Raw genomic sequence first — 20651 nt, 5'->3', positions numbered from 1 at the left:
CCCAAACTGGCGAGACGAGGGCACGGACACCTTTTTGGCTTCGCAGTTTAAAGGGAGCAGGGTGTGTGTGTGTGTGTGTGTGTGTGTGTGTGTGTGTGTGTGTGTGTGTGTGTGTGTCGTAGTGATTCAGAGCTTATATACGAGATGAATATTTACACATTTGGAGCTTCAGTGCATAGTTTGAAGTCGTGCGACATGAGGAGTGCAGCGTTGAGAGGCTTCCTGTGTTCTCTCCTCGTCTCCAAGACAACGGAGCGGTTAAGGCTCGGTCACCGAGACGCGCAAAGAAAAAACACCTTCTGGGATTAAAGAGAAATAAAATGTGAAAAAAAAAGGGACGTTACATTCTGTCCAGCAACACGACGGTGCTCAACATGCCGGTGACGTTCTGAGTGCGTGTTGATGTCCCAGCATGCTTTGCAACACCAGGAGGACTACAGACATGCTGTAACCCCGGTGTGTGTGTGTGTGTGTGTGTGTGTGTGTGTGTGTGTCTACAGGGCTCCAGTGAGGCACGTGAGCAGCAGCAGGTGCAGCGTGAGCAGGTAGAACAGGAAGAAGTAGCGGGAGCGGGCGCGGCCCGTCAGCAGCCGCGAGAAGTAGAGGCTCCGCCCCCGGAGCCAGCGCCGGCACGCCGCCGCGCCGCCCTTCACCTGCAGGCACAAACGGGGGTTCAGGGGTTCAGTCACAATGCCTTCTGCAGGAGAGAACGCCACAGATCAGTCAGCATGAGCGCACCTTCCGCGTGATCAGAGGCTGGCTGGGGTTCAGGCTCAGCGCCTCCCACTCCTCGTCCGGCTCCATCTCGATGCTGAAGTCCCTCAGGTCGTCTCTGGAGACACTGGAACAACCACACCTTCACTCTACAGGCCGCATTGCACCCTTTCATTTAGACATCACATTCTGAGCTATGACGTCATGAATGACCATGTAACTTCACCGCAGGCTCCGCCCACAGAGAGGCTGTCGACATGGACACGGCTCAAGATACTGTGTTGTTTGTGTCGGCAGATTAAATGATGGATTTGTAACCGTGATGAGTTTGGACTTCTAAAAGTTATAAGGAATATATATAAGGTTATAAGGAATTCATTAAAGTCCCAAATAGACGTTGGTTTAATTGAGCGATTAAAGGAATTAAATACAGTAAAGTAAAGTTGTACGGTGTGTGTGTGTGTGTGTGTGTGTGTGTGAGACCTCTTGGTGTCCTCAGTCAGACGCAGAGCCTCCTCAGCCGTCTCTCTCCTCGTTCTCTCTTCAGTCAGAATCTGCTCCAACTCAAACAGCCTGAAAGCACACAAGGAAACGTGAATATGTTTCTATGTTACTATGTTTCAATGTTTTAATGTTTTAATGTTTCTATGTTTCAATGTTTCTATGCTTCTAATGTTTCAAATGTTTCTTATGTTTCTTATGTTACTATGTTTCAATGTTTCTATGTTTCTTATGTTTCTATGTTTCTAATGTTTCTATGTTTCTAATGTTTCTAATGTTTCTATGTTTTAATGTTTTAATGTTTCTATGTTTCTAATGTTTCTATGTTTCTATGTTTCTTATGTTTCTAATGTTTCTTATGTTTCTTATGTTTCTATGTTTCTATGTTTCTTATGTTTCTAATGTTTCTTATGTTTCTATGTTTCTATGTTTCTTATGTTTCTAATGTTTCTTATGTTTCAATGTTTCAATGTTTCTTATGTTTCTATGTTTCTTATGTTTCTATGTTTCTAATGTTTCTATGTTTCTTATGTTTCTATGTTTCTAATGTTTCTAATGTTTCTTATGTTTCTAATGTTTCTATGTTTCTAATGTTTCTTATGTTTCTATGTTTCTAATGTTTCTTATGTTTCTATGTTTCTAATGTTTCTTATGTTTCTATGTTTCTTATGTTTCTATGTTTCAAATGTTTCTATGTTTCTTATGTTTCTAATGTTTCTTATGTTTCTTATGTTTCTATGTTTCTATGTTTCTAATGTTTCTATGTTTTAATGTTTCTATGTTTCTATGTTTCTAATGTTTCTATGTTTCTATTGTTTCTATGTTTCTATGTTTCTAATGTTTCTATGTTTCTAATGTTTCTTATGTTTCTATGTTTCTATGTTTCTTATGTTTCTAATGTTTCAATGTTTCTAATGTTTCTTATGTTTCTATGTTTCTTATGTTTCAATGTTTCTTATGTTTCAATGTTTCTTATGTTTCTTATGTTTCAATGTTTCTTATGTTTCAATGTTTCAATGTTTCTTATGTTTCTATGTTTCTAATGTTTCTATGTTTCTAATGTTTCTATGTTTCTAATGTTTCTTATGTTTCTATGTTTCTAATGTTTCTATGTTTCAATGTTTCTATGCTTCTAATGTTTCAAATGTTTCTTATGTTTCTTATGTTACTATGTTTCAATGTTTCTATGTTTCTTATGTTTCTATGTTTCTAATGTTTCTATGTTTCTAATGTTTCTATGTTTCAATGTTTTAATGTTTTTATGTTTCTATGTTTCTAATGTTTCTATGTTTCTATGTTTCTAATGTTTCTTATGTTTCTATGTTTCTAATGTTTCTTATGTTTCAATGTTTCAATGTTTCTATGTTTCTATGTTTCAATGTTTCTTATGTTTCTTATGTTTCTATGTTTCTATGTTTCTTATGTTTCTTATGTTTCTATGTTTCTAATGTTTCTATGTTTCTTATGTTTCTAATGTTTCTAATGTTTCTATGTTTCTAATGTTTCTTATGTTTCTATGTTTCTTATGTTTCTATGTTTCTTATGTTTCTATGTTTCAAATGTTTCTATGTTTCTATGTTTCTAATGTTTCTTATGTTTCTAATGTTTCTATGTTTCAATGTTTTAATGTTTCTATGTTTCTAATGTTTCTATGTTTCTAATGTTTCTAATGTTTCTATGTTTCTAATGTTTCTATGTTTCTAATGTTTCTATGTTTCTATGTTTCTATGTTTCTTATGTTTCTAATGTTTCTTATGTTTCTATGTTTCTATGTTTCTTATGTTTCTTATGTTTCAATGTTTCTTATGTTTCTATGTTTCTATGTTTCTTATGTTTCTTATGTTTCAATGTTTCTTATGTTTCAATGTTTCTTATGTTTCTTATGTTTCTATGTTTCTTATGTTTCAATGTTTCAATGTTTCTTATGTTTCTATGTTTCTAATGTTTCTTATGTTTCTATGTTTCTAATGTTTCTATGTTTCTTATGTTTCTATGTTTCTTATGTTTCTATGTTTCTAATGTTTCTTATGTTTCTATGTTTCTTATGTTTCTATGTTTCAAATGTTTCTATGTTTCTTATGTTTCTAATGTTTCTTATGTTTCAATGTTTCTATGTTTCTAATGTTTCTATGTTTCAATGTTTCAATGTTTCTATGTTTCTAATGTTTCTATGTTTCTAATGTTTCTATGTTTCTTATGTTTCTAATGTTTCTTATGTTTCTTATGTTTCTATGTTTCTTATGTTTCTAATGTTTCTTATGTTTCAATGTTTCTAATGTTTCTATGTTTCTATGTTTCTATGTTTCTAATGTTTCTATGTTTCTATGTTTCTAATGTTTCTATGTTTCTATGTTTCTAATGTTTCTATGTTTCTATGTTTCTTATGTTTCTAATGTTTCTAATGTTTCTATGTTTCTATGTTTCTATGTTTCTTATGTTTCTTATGTTTCTATGTTTCTTATGTTTCTTATGTTTCAATGTTTCTTATGTTTCAATGTTTCTTATGTTTCTTATGTTTCAATGTTTCTTATGTTTCAATGTTTCAATGTTTCTATGTTTCTAATGTTTCTTATGTTTCTATGTTTCTAATGTTTCTATGTTTCTTATGTTTCTTATGTTTCTATGTTTCTTATGTTTCTATGTTTCTAATGTTTCTTATGTTTCTATGTTTCTTATGTTTCTATGTTTCAAATGTTTCTATGTTTCTTATGTTTCTAATGTTTCTTATGTTTCTTATGTTTCTATGTTTCAATGTTTCTATGTTTCTAATGTTTCTATGTTTCAATGTTTTAATGTTTCTATGTTTCTATGTTTCTAATGTTTCTATGTTTCTATGTTTCTAATGTTTCTATGTTTCTATGTTTCTTATGTTTCTTATGTTTCTATGTTTCTTATGTTTCAATGTTTCTAATGTTTCTTATGTTTCTATGTTTCTATGTTTCTTATGTTTCTTATGTTTCTTATGTTTCAATGTTTCTTATGTTTCAATGTTTCAATGTTTCTTATGTTTCTATGTTTCTAATGTTTCTTATGTTTCTATGTTTCTAATGTTTCTATGTTTCTAATGTTTCTTATGTTTCTAATGTTTCTATGTTTCTTATGTTTCTATGTTTCAAATGTTTCTATGTTTCTATGTTTCTTATGTTTCTAATGTTTCTAATGTTTCTTATGTTTCTATGTTTCTATGTTTCAATGTTTCAATGTTTCTATGTTTCAAATGTTTCTAATGTTTCAATGTTTCAAATGTTTCTTATGTTTCTATGTTTCAATTGTTTCTATGTTTCTTATGTTTCTTATGTTCCAACAATAAAACATCAGTCTGAGGACACAGCTCCTCACCTCTCTCGGAGCTGCGTGGCCTCGGCGGGTTCAGCCATGGTGGAGTCGTTGCTCCTCTCCTGAGGGGCTCCGGGGGCATCCTCAGCAAACACTGCCCCCTGGTGGTGGAGACGCAGCATTACAGGCACATCGAGACGGCTCCATAGTCTGCTTTGATCGCCTTTATCTCACAGTTCATCTCATAGTAGAGAGACAAGAACCCAAAGGGAGGGGCAGTACATGGTGCACCTGTAGACCATCTACCTGAGTCTGAACCTGGTCTTCCAGCCAGTGGCAGCGATCCTCGGTGTCCCTCAGGGTTTGGGAGACGGCCCTCAACTGAGCTGCAGCCGCACCTTTCTCCTCCACCGCCTGCTGCATCTGGAGAGGACATGGAGGGGGAAATTATTTAATTCTCACTTCAGAGGTTCGTCTGCAGGAGGAGCACCAATCAACGGACGGAAACATCATAATGCTCATTGTGCTGCGTTTGAGGGGCGTGGGAGAGCTCGGCTGCGTACCTTCAGGTTGAGCTGCTGGAAGTACTGGTCTCGCTGCTGGATCTCGTAGAGGCAGCGCTGCAGGTCTCCCTGGAGGCGGAGCTTCTCCGCCTCCAGGCGACTCACCGCCTCGTCCACTCCACTCAGACCGGACAGAGCAACCGATGCCTGTTGGGGGGAAACAAGATGGAGGACCGAACAGAACGGTTTAAGCTTCATCAGCCACAAGAAAACACCTAAACACAGTAAAATAGTATTTTTTAGGTTTAAAACATGAAAACAGATGTCAAACACGACAGTTTATTTTTTTCTCACCTCAACCGGCAGCGCGTCCTTCCTCTCCGTGTCAGATCTAAAAAACAGGAAAACTATTGGTATGATAGTAAAATATAATAATCCTGCGTGAACTGTTTAATCTGATAAACAACCAGATCTAAAACACAGTTACACTTCGTCTACCTGCGGTGGATGGATCCCTGCTGGTCTCTGGGCGTCTTCCTTCCACTCCGCTGCAGCTCGTCCGTCCGTCTCGTTTCCTGCAAAAACATCAACGTCGTCGGTCACAAAGATGGAACTCCTCCTCCTGCTGAACTAAATGTGGTCAGACTGAACTTCACAGACACATGAGCATCCCAACACACACACACAAAACCCCAACCATGCAAGTCAAAGCCATGATGTATAAAACAGAGCAGCCTCCAGCCCGCATGCTTTCTCTCTGCTAAATGCAACAGAGAGGTGAAGTGACAGCGAGCAGCCAAACTCAAACTCAACTCACCGGCCCGTCTCGCTCCCTCGGGAGGCCCCTCCCTTTGGACTCTCCCGCCTCCGGGCTCGACCCTTGCCTGGACTCGACCGCTCTCTTGGCCCCGGCCAACTCGTCCATCAGCCGCTCGCGGTCGTTCTGCAGGCTGGCCATGGATCTGGAGAACGCGGACAGCTGCCGGCCGAGCGCCTGGTTCTCCAGCTCGACCCGCTTGGCTTCCCCTTCCTTGGCCGACAGCTCCCCCGACATCTCCGACAGCAACCGGCTCAGCTCCGCGTGCGCGTCTTTGTTCTCCGCGGCCGCCAACGTCCGGGCGAGGACGTCCCTCTCCTTGGCGGACGCCGCCAGGTCGGACGCGGCGTCCCGCAGGCCGCGCTCCGCCTTGCTCAGGGCCGCCCGAGCCTCTCGGAGCTCCTCGTCGTACCCGTTCCTCAGGACCTTGAAGTCTTCGATGAGCTGGTCCCGGTCGTTCTGCAGCGCGGCCATGGCCCCGCACATGGACTCGCTCTGAGCCTGGGTGTCTCTGCTCCGCGTCGTGGCCTCCGACAGCCGCCGCTCCATCTCCATCAGCTCTCCGGCGAGCTCCTTCGTCCGGAGATCCGCTGTCTCGTGGGTGCTTCTCATCAGCTCCACCTCGCGCTCGAAGGCGTCCAGCTCGCCGTTGTACTTGTCCTCAGCTTCCGACAGGCTTCTGTCCGTTTCCTTCTCCACCTGCTGCATTATGTCCTTCAGCTCGTCGGTTCGGACCTTCTGAGAAAGAAGCTTTTGCTGGAGGTCGTTGCATTCCGCCGCTTTGGCCGCGACCGCTTCCCGCAAATCAGCGATGACTTTGCCTTCGTTGGTCGCGGCTCTTTCTTGTTTGAGAGTCAACGCGTCCGCCTCCAGACTGGAGACCTGAGCCTTGAGTTGAGAGGTCTCAGCACTTAAAATACGACTCGCCTCTCCTTGCTTTCGAAGTTCCGACCGAGTCTCTCGGTGCTGCTTCTCGGCCGCTGCTTTTTGGTTTTCCAGGTCTTTGATCACGTCCTGCTGCTTCTTCAGCAACCCCTTCTGCTGGTTGTCCTTCAAGAATAAAACCTGATTCAGATCCTCCCTGTAGCGGACCAGTTGAGCCCGGAGCATGGCGTTCTCCGAGTTGAGATCGTCCATTTGATGCAACAGCTTCCTTATCTCATGTTTGAGGCCTTTGGTGGCGCCGCCTTCCTCGTCTTTCCCCTTTAAGCCCAACTGGCTCTTTGCTTCGAGGATCCTGTACTCCGACGTCAGTCGCTCCCGTTCGCTCTGCAGCGACACCATGGAGTTCTTGAATGACTCCATCTTCCCAGTCGCCTGCTCCTTCTCCTGCATCGACCGGTTCGCTTTAATTTGCAGGTTTCTCACGTTGGCTTCGAGGCCTCTCAGCTCTTTGTCGGCCTTCTCTCTCTGGTAGCGCGAGGACGCCAGCCGGTCCTCGTACACGGCCACCTGGGCGCGGTGGTTGGCCTGGAGTTGTTCCAGGTAGCCGGACATCTGTCCGTCTCTGCAGGACAGCAGGGAGGAGATCTCGGCGTCTTTGCTGTGGAGGAGCGTCTTCAGCTGCAGGGAAACGCCCTCCTGCTTCTCAAAGTCAGCTCGGACTCGGTCGTTCAGAGACTCCAGAAGCAGCAGCTGAGCGACCGCGTCCTCGCTCGTCTTCTCCACCTGCTGCAGATTCAGCTGCGTTTGGGATATCGTGCCCTCCTTGTCGGCGAGCAGGCGGTTCAGCGCGCTCTTGTCCTGCTCGAGTCTCTGGGCGTGAGCGCCGAGCTCCCTCGCCTGCACGGCCGTGAGCTCCGCACTCTCGCAGAGCTCGGCGTTGCTGGCGCTCAGCAGAAACAGCTGCCTCTGCTGCGCGGCGGCGGCGACCGAGTATTCGCCGAGGGTCCTCTCCAGTCGAGACTTGGTCACTCGGAGCTCGTTCACCTCTTTGTCTTTCGCCCTCATGTCCTCCAGGAACCGCTTGATCACGAAGCCCTGCTCCAGGAGCTGGCTGTCCTTCTCGTGCAGCGTCTTCTGGTACAGATCGCCCCAGCGTCTGGAAGCTTCTGCGCTTTGAGGAGCGGCGGACAAAGCGGACAGCTTCGCCTCAGTCGTCTCAGCCGATCTCTTCAGAGTGTTGATCTGCAGATCCTGAGAGTCCGAGTGCTGCCTCAGCTCGTTCACCTTTTGACTCTCTTGGTCCTTCAGATCCTTGAGTTCCTCAATCTGCTGCTGCAGCATGAACTGATCCTCCAAATACGAATTGAATTGTTTCTCATCTATTGTTGGTGATACTGCTGTGACGTTGTGATCAGCTTTGTGACTTTTCCGCGAGATGTCCAGAGCCAGCTGGTCTCGTTCAGACTGCAGCCTCAGGATCTTCTGCGCGGCTTCCTGGAGGAGCTCCTTGTGCGCCGTCAGCTCGGCTTCCACCAGCTGACGTCTCTCCTCCGAAGCCGACGTTCGCTCAGAGCTTTTCTTCAGCTCTCTCTCCAGGTGTTCGCAGGCCGACCGCGAGCTCTTCTCAGCGCTCTCGAAATCCAGAATCACATCCTGGTACTTAATGCAGTTTTGCTGCAGATGGTTGATCTCCCGGTGCTTTTCTCTGAGCAGCTCCTGCAGTTCTTTCTTCACGTTCTTGGAGCCCTCGCTGCCTCTCTGAACCGTCTTGAGCTTCTCCTCAAACTCTCGGACCAGCTTAAGCTGCTCCGCCTCTTTTTCCTGGCGGACCTGACCGCTCATCTCTTTGCTCGCCGCCAGCTGAGAGGACAGCTGCGCGTTTTGGGTTTGCAAAGCCGCGACGGACTCGGTCAGTTCGTCGACCCTCTCGGAGTTCTTCAGGATCACGGTTTCCAGATCTTCGTTTTTATTTTTCACCTTGTCGGAAGCCTCTTGGACGTTTTCAAGCTCCTCCTGCAGAAGGGACTTGTCGTCCTCCAAGATCCTCACCTTCTCGTTCAGGCTGATGCTCTCTCGGGCGCGTTTCTCAATGACCTCTTTGAGCTCCTTCACGTCCTCGTCTTTCTTTCCCAGCTGCAGCTCGTGGTCGTTCTGTATCCTCTCGAATCTGTCACAAAGATTTTGCTTCTCCTTTTGTAACAAATTGACGATTTCCACCTGGGCTCCGAGTTCGGTTTTCTGGGCCTCAATCTGGGCCGTCAGGGAATTATTCAAAGTGAGCGCTTCATCAAGTTTGAGCTGCATGTTGCTTGTGTACGTGTTTGATTCCGAGTGCTTCTCTTCCAACGATCGGCGAGCCTCTTCAAGCTTTTCCGCCAGTCGGTTATTTTCAGCCTCCAACTCCGTGAGCGTCTCTCTGAGTCTGCAAGTCTCCGCCTCCCATTGTTGATCTTTACCGGTCGCTTTGTGGTTTTCCTCGAGCTCAGTCAGCTCTGTTCTCAATTTCTGATTCTCCTCCTCCAGCTCCTCGATCTTCTGCCGCTTCTCTTTGGAGAACTTGTGCATCCTCTCTTTAATCCGTCCGTTCTCTTCCTCAGCCTCTCGAGCTCGCTCGTCCAGAACCTCCACCTCGGCCTCCCGACTGTGGACTTTTCGGAGAGCTTCCTGCCGGTCTCGCTTCGCCCCCTCTAAAAGCTGCCTCATCTTATCCATTTCGCTGCTCACGTTCTCATAAGCCCGGAGGAGAGACTCGTAGTCTTGCTTCAGCTCGCCGTGCTTCGACTTCCACGCGGACAGCTCGTCCGTCTGCGAGTCCTTCAGAGACTCCAGCTGGCAGGAGAAGGCTTGTTTCTGCTGCGCGATGCTTTCGATGGTCTGTTTCAAGCTGTCGCAGGCGGCCGAGAGGCTTCGGTTATCGCTGAAGACGCCGTCCGCCTCGCTGCGGAGCTCGTCCTTCTCCCTGGTCAGAGACGAGACAGAGCTTTCCAGCTTCTCGATCTGTCGCTTTAACTTCAGCTCCGACGATTCCAGAGAGCGGCACTCGGCTTCTTTGGCGTCGTGTTTGGCTGACAGCTTTCCCGCTTCTTCTTTGAGGGTTGCGTTTTCCTTCAGGAGCTCTTTCCTGGAAACTAAAGCTGCCTGAAGCCTTCTGGTCAGGAGGGCCGCTTTGCTCTGGCCGTCTCCAGACGTCTGAAGCTCGGCGGCCTCCGTTCTCATCTTTTCGACGACACTTTCGTGCGTTTTCATTTGGTGCTGCAACTGCACTTCGAGTGCAGATATTAGTTCTTCCCTTTCTGAAACTTGAGCCTGAGAAAGCGACAAGGCGTCGTCTCTCTGCTTTAGTTTCTCTTCAAAGTTATCTGCACATCTATCGTTTTGACCGAGCCGCTCATTTACTTTCTCCTTCAGCGCCGTTAGCTCGTCTCCGAGTTCACCGATTAATCTGAGAGAATTCTCCTTTTCTTGCTGTAACGAATCCAACTCCGTTTGCGTTTCAGAACAACGCTGTCGTGCTTTCTCGAGCTCCTCGGTCAAAACATTTTTGTCGTCACTGAGCTGCTGCTGCATTTCTGCTGCCGTCTGTCGGACGGCTAAAACCTCCAAGGACTTCTGTGACGCTAGAGCCTCAAGTTCCTCTTTCATCTGGTCACTTTTCTCCAAAACAGCCTTGTTTTGCTCCATCAAAAGGTTATATTTGTGTGCGTGCATGTGCTCCAGCTCATTCAACAGAGCTTGCTTCTCCTGCTGGGTCTTCAGCTCAGCAACTTGAATTTCTTCCTGATATTTCTGAAATTCTTCCGCGTTCTCTTTTGCGTCCGCATGAGCTTTCTCCAAGTGACTCTCCGCCATCTGAAGGTTGGATTTCAGAGCGTCCGCTCTTCGCTCCGCGCCCGCCAGAGCCTCGTCTTTACTCGCCATCTCGAGACGCACGCTCTCAAGTTTAGATTTGACATTTTCAAGGTCCGTCTGCGCGTTTGACAGAGAGTGGCACTGGCTCTCCTTCTCCGCCAGAGACATCTTCAGGGCGTGCAGAGTTGTATCCCTCTCCTCGACGAGCTGCCTCAAAGTGTCCAGCTCGTCTCGATCGGACAAAGACCTCCTACGGAGTTCCTCCAGCTCCCGGACCTTCTCGTCAAGGTCCAGCTGGACGGCGTTCAGCTCGTTGGTGTGCTGGCACCGCTGCTCCAGGAGCGCCTTGTAGTCGTCCTTCAGTTCGGCCAGCTCCTGGCTCAACTTCTTCTCCTTCTCCTGGGCTTTCTTCAGCGTCTCTTTGCGTGCCAGCAAGGCGGCCTGGGCCTTCTTCTGGATCTTCGCCTTTTCAAGCTTCGTCTGCGCGAGCTCATTCTCCAGATCGACGGCAGCGGAGGAAGATTTGTCCTCCGAGTCTTCTTTGCGTGACTCGATTTCCTTTTGAAGCTCTTCCGATCTCCGCAGCCAGCCGGTCCGGTCTCGCTCGAACGCGTCCTCCCTCTCGGCAGCTCCGACCTGCAGCTGCTCCAGCAGCGAGCTTTTCTCCGCCAGCGTCTGCACAGCTTCTGACAAACAAACGTCTTTCTCGTCGCACGCAGCTTGCAATGTCCGTTTCTCCGCCTGCAGTCGCTCCACGAGTCTTTCACTTTCTGTTTGGAGTTGGAGAACCTCTCCTTCCTTCTCCAGAAGTTTCCTCTCAAGAAGAGAAACGTCTTCTCGATTCATCTCCGCAGCGGCCTGAGCTTGACTCGTTACCGCTTCTAATTTAGCCTGTAAAAGCGAAACCTCACTTTTATCGTTCGCGCTCTCTTCCTTTTGCTTTTCATGCTGCTCAATCTTTTTCAACAGGTCCTTTCTCACAACGAGAGCCGCTTGAAGCTTCTTCTTCGCAGCGTCTCTCTCTTTCGCCGCCTTGGCCAGTTCACTCGTTAGCTCCTCGTTTTTGTCGATCAGCTCAAGCTTCTCAGAGTCCTTAACCTCGAGTTCACTCAGACGTTCCTCTAACTGCCGAGAAACCTCCTCGAGCCTCTCCGTGGAGGTTCCGCGTTCCCGCTCAACGCTTTCCAACCGTGCCTTCAGAGACGTCGTTTCCTCGTCGAGTTTCATTCTCTCGTTTGAGGCGGATTCGATGAGCTGGCCGATGGACGCGTCTCTATCCCTCAACTGCTGACTAAGTCCGGCGAGTAACTCCTTCTGCTGCCCGACCTGAACGCTCATTCGGTTGAACTGCTCGTCCTTTGCTTGCGACTCTCTGTGTGCGGAGGACTGTTTGATGGCGGCTTCCTTCCCTGCCTCCACCTCGGCGTCCAGTCGAGTCTGCAGATGCTCCGTCGCCGCTTTCAAAAGAGCGATTTGTTGGCCCTTCTCCTCGTTACTGCTCTCTGCTCGATTGAGCGTCTCCTGTGCCGTTTGTAACTGTGCAACACTTCCCTCCAACGCCTCTCTCAGAGCATCGACCTCAGACTGGTGGCTTTCTTGTACTCGTTTGATCACGTCCTGTAAAGAAGCAGCCGATCCCTCAGAGGACTCTTGGTCAGCGCCGTTCTTTCTCCCCACAAGTTTTTGCAGCTCGCGTTCTGCAGCTTTTAGAGCCCGTCGCAAACCGCCGTTGACGTTCTCCTTCTCTTGGACGGACGTCAACACCTTCTCCAACTGAATCCTGGACGCTGACGCCTCCGACTCTTTGGCGCTCAGCTGATCAGAGCCCTGGCTGATGGCGGAGGAGGCCTCGGCCAGCTTCTCCTGCAAGCTGTCCAAGTCTCCCTTCAGAGCGTCAACTTTAACATCTTTAGATTTCATGTCATTTTCAACACTGTTCAGTTGCTCTGCGAGCAGCTTCTTATCCTGCTTCTCTCTATCCAGAACTAACAGCCACTCTTTCTCAGAATCCTGCAGAACCTGCTCTATCTTTTCAATGTTTTCTTTTAACCGAGAAACCTCCTCATCTTTGGCACTAACCTTGGCTTGCAGGCTCTCCTTCTCGGACGTCGTTTGCTCCATTACTCGGCTCAAGCTGCTGGACCGCTGCTCCGCCTGGACCTGCAGCTGCTCCTGCGACGCCATCACTTGCCGATGCGTCCTCTCCAGCTCGTCCCTCTCTGCCAGGTGTTTCCTGACCTGTTCCTGCAAAAGCGTGATCTGGTGGCCGGCCGCCGCGAGGCGCCGCTGGTGCTCCTCCTCCGACAGACCGATCTCCTCGCTCAGGCTCTTGTTCTGCTGCTCCAGCTTCTGCATTTCTGAGACCAGCTGGGATGCGTGTTTGGCCTGCGACGCGTACTGGCTGTTAATCGCGTGGAGAGCCATCTCCCTCTGCTCCAGGTTCTCCGTGAGCGCGTTCATCTTCTCCACGACTTGAAGGTGTTGAGACTTGAGTCGCTCCAGTTCGACGGTCAGCAGCGACACGCCGGCCTGATGAGCCGCCAACGCTTCGTCCTTTTCCTTTGAAAGACCGGAGTTCAGGTCTTGGGTTTCCTCTAGCTTGTGACGGAGCAGAGATAACTCGCTTCTCAGCGTTTCTATCGTCGTCGTCGCCGTCTGACGTTCGGCACCGGCGTCGTCCAGTGACTTCCGGAGGTCGGACGCCTCGGCGGCCGTTTGGGAAAGCCGCTTCCTCGCTTCCTGCAGCTCCTCCAGGTTAGCGCCGAACTTCTCCTGAAGGTTGTCGAAGGCGCTCTGCGTTTCCTCCGCTGACGTTTTGAGGTTTCCGGACTCGGCCGACATGAGCCGAATTTGACTCTGAAGCCGCGACACCGACTCGGCGCTTTCCACGAACTGAGCCTTGAAGAGCGGAGCCTCGTCGGCTCTCCTTTGAACGTCCTGAAGAGACTTCGATTGGTCCGAAAGAGCCGCCTCCTTCTCTTCCAAGGCCTTTCTCAGAGCCTCCGCCTCAGACGTCAGCACTCGGAGGCTGCTGTCCAGCTTTGTGACCGACTCCTCAAGGTGGGAAGTCCGTTCTTTCAAGCTCTCGCACTCGGCCTCTTTGGCTCGTAGACTGGACCCGAGATCCTCGACTTCCGCTGACGAATGAGTCCGATAGTCAAGAATCAGCTGTTCTTTTTGCTCCAAAGTATCTCTCAGTACGGAAGACTCTGAAGAAAGGCCGTCGACTTGTCCTCGGAGTTCACAGATGGACTCTTCAAGCTCCGACACCTTTGCGCTTGAGCCGGCATCGTCGTGCTCTCTCTGCTTCAGCTGCTGCTCCTGCTCAGAGATCCTGCCGGTGAGCTGCTGGATCCGATGCTCCTGCTGTCTCAGAGAGTCTTCTTTCGCTCGCACGGTCAGGTTAAGCCCCTCCCTCTCCGAGTGTGCCGTCTGGAGTTTGGCGTCCGCCTCGCAGGCCGCCGCTTTGAGACGCTCGACCTCTTTGCGCGCTTCTGACGACTCCGTCAGCGTCTTCTGGAGCTCGGACTTGAACGTCGCGTTCTGCTCGGTCAAAGCGAGGACCTCGGCTTCCCTCCGGGCCTCGCTCTGCGTCAGCTCGTCTTTCTGCTTCTGAAACTCCTCCGTCAGGTCTCGTAACGTCCGTTCTTTTTGCTCCGCCTCCTTCCCGAGCGTCTCCAAGAGGGCTTTCAGCGCCGCGACCTCCTCCTGGCGGACGCGACCCTCCTCCTCTTCCCGCCGAAGCGCGCCGTCCTTCTCCAGCAGCCCGGCCTTCAGCGCCGCCCCTCGCTGCTGCAGCGCCGACACGGTGTCCTGGAGCTGCAGCAGCTGGTCCTGCCTCTCCTTCAGCGACGCGTCCAGTCCTCCGACTTGCTCTCGTAGACGCTCCAGCTGCTCTTCTCTCTCCCGCAGCGTCTTCGACAGAGCGGCGCATTCGCTCGCCTTCTCCAGCAGACCCGCCGAGTTCGACTGCTCGCTTTCCTTGAGGATCTTTTTCAACTCCTCTTCAGCGGTAGCGAGCTCCTCCTTCTCCTTCAACAGGCCGTTCATTACCTTCTGATTCTCCGAGGTTTGGATCCGGAGCCCGGCGTTCTGTTCTCGCAGTGAACTCGTCTCGGCGGTCAGTTCGGACACCGACTTCCTGTTCCGCTCCAGCTCCTCCCGCAGCCTCTCGTTGCTTCCCGTCAGGCCGGCGATCTCCAGGCTGCAACCGGCGTTCTGCTCCAGAGCCGCGTCCAGCTGCCCGCGGAGGTCGGCCTGAAGCCGCGCCTGCAGAGCGAGCGCCTCCTCTCTGGATCCGCAGGCCGCGCGGAGCTGCTGGTTCTGCTCCGTAAGCGCCACCGTGTGGCCGTTCAAGGCGGCCATCTCGGCCTCCAGCTTCCGGCCGCTCTCCTCCGCGGCGCGGGCCCGCTCGCCCAGAGACTTCACGGCGTTGTTGGCGTCGTTGACTTCCTCTTTGTGCTTCAGCGTCACGTCCCTCAGCGCTTCCTCTCGCTCTGCGATCAGCCGGCGGAGCCGCGAGCGCTCCTCGTCCAGCGACGCGGCTTCGGCTCGCAGCTCGGCGACGGCGTTCTCCTGGAGCGTGATCTCGCCCTGCAAGCGGCGGCTCCCCTCCCGCTCCTCCGCCAGCGCGACCTCCTTCTCCTTTAACTCGGACTTCAGGGCGCCTTCCTGTTCCCGGAGCTGCGCCTGCTGGCTCTGCTGGGCCTCCATCTGGACCCGGTGGCCCTCCTCTCTCTCCCGGAGCAGCCGGCACTCGTCGGTCTTCGCCAGCAGCATCTCGGCGCTGGAGTTCGAGCTTTGGTCGAGCGCTCGGTTCAACTCCTGAACTCGGAGACTCAGGTCCTCCTTGTCCCTCCGCAGCCCCTCCACGGCGGCGTCGCTTTGTGAAAGCCGCGTCTGCAGCGAGGACACGTCTTCCAGCAGGGAATCCCTCTCCAGCGTCAGCCCCGCCGCCGCGGTCGCGCTGCCGGCGACGTCCAGCTGCAGCCGCTCCTTCTCCTCCGTGAGGACGTCCACTCGCTCCTCCAGCCCGCGGTTCAGCTCTAGCGCGGACGCCGTCTTCCCGCCGAGCTCCTCCACGTCCTGCTTCTGCCGCTGCAGCTCCTCCGTCAGCGCGTTGACTTTCTCCTGCAGCTGCTTCTTCTCCGTCTCCGCGCTCCTCACCAGGCTCTTCAGTTTGGAGACGTGGTCGGACTTGCCCTGCAGTTCGCCGCTCAGCTTCTCCTTCTCCGAGTCCCGCTCTCGCCTCTCGTCCTCGGCCCGTTCGCCGGCCGCCTTCAGCTGGTTTTCCAGCGTCTCGATGGTTCCCAGTTGCTCCCGCGCCTCCTGTCGGAGGAGCTCCTCCCTCTGCGTCTGCGCCTCCAGCTGCTCGGACAGCGTCTGCTTCTCGCCGCCGTGCTTCTCCAGCAGCTTGTTCTGCTCGTCCTTGAAGGACTTCAGCTCTCTTTCGTGCGTCTGCTCTCTCTCGCTGAGCCGCCGCCGGAGCTGCTCGCTGCCGGCGTCCTCGAGCCGCAGGAGGAGTTCCTCCTGCTGCTGCAGCTTCTGCGTGGCCGCGGTCAGCTGCTCTCTGAGGGCTTCGCTCTCGGAGAGCAGGTTTCTGTGGCTCGACAGCTGCTTCTGGACTTCCCCCCGGAGCTCTTGGATGCTCCTCTGGTCCTCTTCGCTCCGCCGGGCCAGACGCTCCACCTCCGCCTCTCTGGCCTGCCGCTCCTCTCCGGCCTTCAGCAGCTCCGCCTCGGCGTCCTTCACCTTCTCCACCAGCGTCCGATGGTCCGACGTCTGAGACTCTCTGACGACGGCGGCCTCCCGCTCCGCGTTGCTCAGCGCGTCTTCCACGCGGGCCAGGTTCTCGTCCTTGAGCTCGATCTCCCGCGTCAGCGCCGCCACGCGCTCCGCGTACTCCGCCACGTTCCCCGAGAGCGTCTTCAGCTCCTCCTCCTTGTCCAGCAGCGCGTCTTTGAGGCGGTCGATCTCCCGCTCGCAGCCCTGCAGGTCGTGGATGAGCTGGGCTCGCTCCTCCAGGTGGGCCGAGTTCAGCTTGTCCAGCTCCTCGGTCGTCTGGTCCAGCTCCGCTTGTAGAGTCTCGATGGAGACTTCCTGCTTCTGCGTCTGGAAAACAAAAGGTACAAAAGAAACAACGATGAAGGCAGCAGAAGCCATGGAGGATGTACTGCAGGTCATATACCCGAACTGATTAAAGTCCCAGTGAGCGTCTTCTGTTTCGGTTTCAAACGCTTTGATGGATCCAGTCAAATGAGCCACGCCGGTCGTATGAAACCACACTTTTGTATTTTTTTTTGTATTTTCAAAACAAAGTGCTGAGGACGAATTCATTCAAAAAGGGAAACTTTGCAGATTTTCTCCGGCGCTGAGAGAAAATGTGCAACGTGTCCCCTCTTATGCGCACGAGGCTCTTTTTTTAACGCTTCCATTCAAAACGTGAAGGTTCTGATCTAAACGGAAACTGAGCCTAAGTGTTTTTAAACTCAAAATGACAGGTTAACATTAAATAAAATACGGCGATTAGAAAAAAAAAAAAAAATTATTATTCTGATTTGGGTTTTTAAATCACAGAAAATAAATCAAGGTATGAAAATCAATCAGGATTTTCACCCTTTTTGTAAAAAGAAAGAATAATCTAATAATTGTGTTTTTAAAAGTAAAAGAAGACTTAACAGTAACTCAAATACGGCGATGACATTTTAATTATTATTAATTAATTTTTTTAATCCGGATTTATACTCAGATTTTGGTTTTTATCCCCCTCAAAAATAAAAAAAATATTTGTGTTTTTAAAACAAACAAAAAAAGACAGTTTAACAGTAAATAAAATACGGCGATTATCAAATATTTTTTATAAAAAGAGTATTACTCAGATTTTGTTTTTTATCACACTAAATAAATCAAGGTAAAAAAAATAATTACGATTTTCACCCTTTGTTGTAAAAAAAAAAGAATAATCTAATACTTGTGTTTTTAAACTAAAAGCAGTTCAACAGTAAATTGACATTTTAATAGTTTTTATAAAAAATACAAAAATAAAAGAATTCAGGATTTTCACCCTTTTTGTTGTAAAAAAAATAATATATATATATATATATATATATATATATATATATATATATATATATATATATATATATATATATACACACACACACACACATTAATCTAATCTTTGTGTTTTTAAACAACAAAAATGACAATTTAACAGTAAATCAAACACTGTGATTTTCAAATAGCGTAGTTTTAGTTTATTTTTAAATCAAGATTTTTGTTTTTTATCTAATTTCATAACCTTTTGTTGTTATAAAATAACCCTATGGAAGTGGCCTCCCACCTTCTCCTTGAGCGCGCTCAGCCTCTGCGTGACCTCTGTGACCTCCGCCTGCAGCTCAGAGCAGCGCTTCTCCGAGCCGCTGCACTTCTTGGAGACGTTCTCGAGCTGCAGGGGAAGCAACAAAGAAACATCCGGATGAGCGACTGCAGCGTAACGAGCACAGCTAGCTAGCTAACGCGAACGCGGAGCTCTCACGGCGTGCTCGGCCTGAAGCAGCTTGTCCGACGCCTCCCTGCACTGCAGCTCTCTCCGGCCCAGAGACTCCCGCAGGCCGTGGATGAGCTCCAGCTTCTCCGAGGTCTTGGCCAGCGTGTTCTCCTTCTCGATGAGCGAGCTCTCCAGGCACTCCTGAGTGCTGCTGAGGCTGAGGAGGAGCACAGAGACGGGTCAGAGCTTCCAGCGGACGCCTGGAGTCAACCCCTCAGCTCCGGGCTGCGCTCACCCCTTCAGCTGCTCGTTCAGGCCGCCCACCAGCAGCTGGTGGTTCTCCGCGTCGCGGCTCTGCTGCAGCCGGAGGCCGGACAGCTGAGCCTGGAGCCGCTCAGACTCGTTCTGCGGAGAACAGACGCTTCAGGAAGGTGGAAACAACGGACTCTCATGGTCACCGTTGGAGTAAAAGGGACAGTTCACTGCAGTAGAGGGAGCAGACGAATGGCCTGCTGCGTGTTTATGTTGTTGTGCGACTTTGGTGTTTTAAAGAGTTTGTTCAGATTCACCAAAGTCACAGAACTACACAGATAATACTCTGAAGACAACGTTCACTTTAACTGATATTCATTCCTTTAGAGTCTAAAACACGTCCACAGCAGAACGTTACTTCATAAACTGCAGTAAAACACAGAGTGTGTAGAAGTACCTCATGAAACACTTATAAACATCCGTACTGTCCCTTTAACTCGTGAAGAGTGATTACAGAACATTTTGTTAAAAACAAGTGGAAAAACCAGAAGGCGTCACACACACACACACACAGTTAGCTGTCTCACACACACACACACACACACACACACCGTTAGCCGTCACTCACACACACACACGGTTAGCCATCACACACACACACACACACACACACACACATCAACACACCTGAGAGACCCAACATGGCTGCTCATCTTCACCTACATCAAACGTCACCTGCGTTAGAAGGGCCTGTTACTAAACCCTGGTCCTGGAGGGGGCGGGGCCATGCAAATCATCCATTGAGAGGTTTCCTCCAGGTGGGACCACCTGGGGAACACCTGAGGAACACCTGAGGTTACCTGTAAGGCCTCGATCCGGGCCTGCAGCTGCAGCCGGTCCTCCAGGTCCTGGCAGCGCTCCTCCAGAGTCAGGATCTGCTCCTGCAGCTGGTTCCGCTCCAGCTCCAGCTCCTCCACCACGGAGCGCAGGCCCTCTGGAGGCGGAGTCAGGGGCAAAGGGGCGGAGTCAGAGGGGCGGAGTCAGAGGCGGGGTTTAAGTGCTAATTCAACATCAGAGAGTCTCCAGTCACAGAAATGCTTTTTTCCATTCATTCAGACTTTCAGGGCGCTGATGAAACTCAACACTTCCTGCACAGATTTTTCAGAATAAAAGCCTTCCAGCTGCTCAAAGTCGCTTAATTTTTTATCCAAAAAGGTGAAAAAAAGTTCATAAGAGAAAAAACATTATGAGAAAAATGCTTTAGTGCGTTTTTAAGATTCACCTCCACAGATGGAAAATACTGCTTGCTGAATAAAAACAGATTAAATGTTTATTTTCACGTGTGAAGACTTGACTTTACTAGGAGGAAAAGAGGTCAAAGGTGACTCAGTGGGAAGCAAAAACCACAGGAAACGCTCTCTCTCTATCTATCTATATATATATATATATATATATATATATATAGATAGAAGACAGGCTGTGAAATAAATCACCACGAACAACTAAAAAAGTACATCAGTGAGATTTAAAACCAAACTCTTTAATCCAGTGGTTCTCAAACTGTGGGGCGCGACCCTCTAGTGGGGCGCGGAGGTATTACAGATGCAGAATCTTAAAAAAATAAATAAAATATGAGTTATATGTTGCACAGATAGAACTGTTTGTTCTAACAAAGTGATTGCACATGTTATTAGTTTCTGTCTGATTATTTTCCCTCCAAAGCGGGGCGCGACAGAAAAAGTTTGAGAACCACTGATTTAAATCGGAGGAAATTTCAACAACCGCTGAGGTATTTTTTTGGTTTTCGTGACAAGGTGGAGGCAAAAAAAAGACCGGATGAGAGGAAATGAAGAAAGAAAAAGAGCAGAACATGCACACAATAGAAAAGGAGAAACTTACCGCTTCATTCACACTCTCACAATGATCCGCTGCACCAAACCAACTCTGCAGCTCAACCAGCATGCACCACGTCCACAGACACCACCGTGAGGATGTACCAATGAGTCTCGCTATCCTGGGGTTACACCAATGTCCCAGAGTGTGAACAAATGTGGGAGGAGCTTAAATGGAAAACGGGGGAAATACAACCAACCGACAGCCAATGGTCCGAACACCAAATGAGGTTTTGGAGCGCGAGGGCGAAACCTCCCAAAACAGGGCGATGGCGTGCGGGTGAACGGGTGAACGGGTGAACGTGCGCATGCCGGCGTCACCGGCGGCCTCACACCTGTGTCGGGGGAACTGTGCTCGGGCCACCAACCTCCCATGTTCTCTCCCTCCATCGGGGCCGTGGGCTCAGAGGGGCGCCGCGGGTCCTGGAGCGAGGCGCGGCCGTCAAACCCAAAGTCCTCCTGGGGGGGGTGGG

The 20651-nt window shown here is 49.5% G+C and overlaps 1 protein-coding gene across 1 annotated transcript in view; it reads right to left on the bottom strand.

The window, feature by feature from the left end:
* Positions 1-494: 494 nt before the first annotated feature.
* The window catches only part of LOC306747424 (uncharacterized protein), a gene marked incomplete at both ends in the record, with an annotated part of 35601 nt that continues 15444 nt past the window's right edge, over positions 495-20651 (bottom strand). Inside the window, 14 exons of the mRNA XM_079230484.1 lie at positions 495-653; positions 739-832; positions 1198-1287; positions 4555-4652; positions 4798-4905; positions 5055-5201; positions 5349-5385; positions 5493-5569; positions 5812-16656; positions 17888-17992; positions 18083-18251; positions 18330-18439; positions 19147-19280; positions 20514-20637. Of these exons, the coding sequence (XP_079086610.1) occupies positions 495-653; positions 739-832; positions 1198-1287; positions 4555-4652; positions 4798-4905; positions 5055-5201; positions 5349-5385; positions 5493-5569; positions 5812-16656; positions 17888-17992; positions 18083-18251; positions 18330-18439; positions 19147-19280; positions 20514-20637 (12297 nt within the window). The remainder of the gene's footprint in view (positions 654-738; positions 833-1197; positions 1288-4554; positions 4653-4797; positions 4906-5054; positions 5202-5348; positions 5386-5492; positions 5570-5811; positions 16657-17887; positions 17993-18082; positions 18252-18329; positions 18440-19146; positions 19281-20513; positions 20638-20651) is intronic.

The sequence above is a fragment of the Taurulus bubalis genome (assembly GCF_910589615.1).
Source record: "Taurulus bubalis genome assembly, chromosome: 15".
In the NCBI taxonomy this organism is placed as follows: Eukaryota; Metazoa; Chordata; class Actinopteri; order Perciformes; family Cottidae; genus Taurulus; species Taurulus bubalis.
This window is presented reverse-complemented; position numbering and strand designations above follow the sequence as displayed.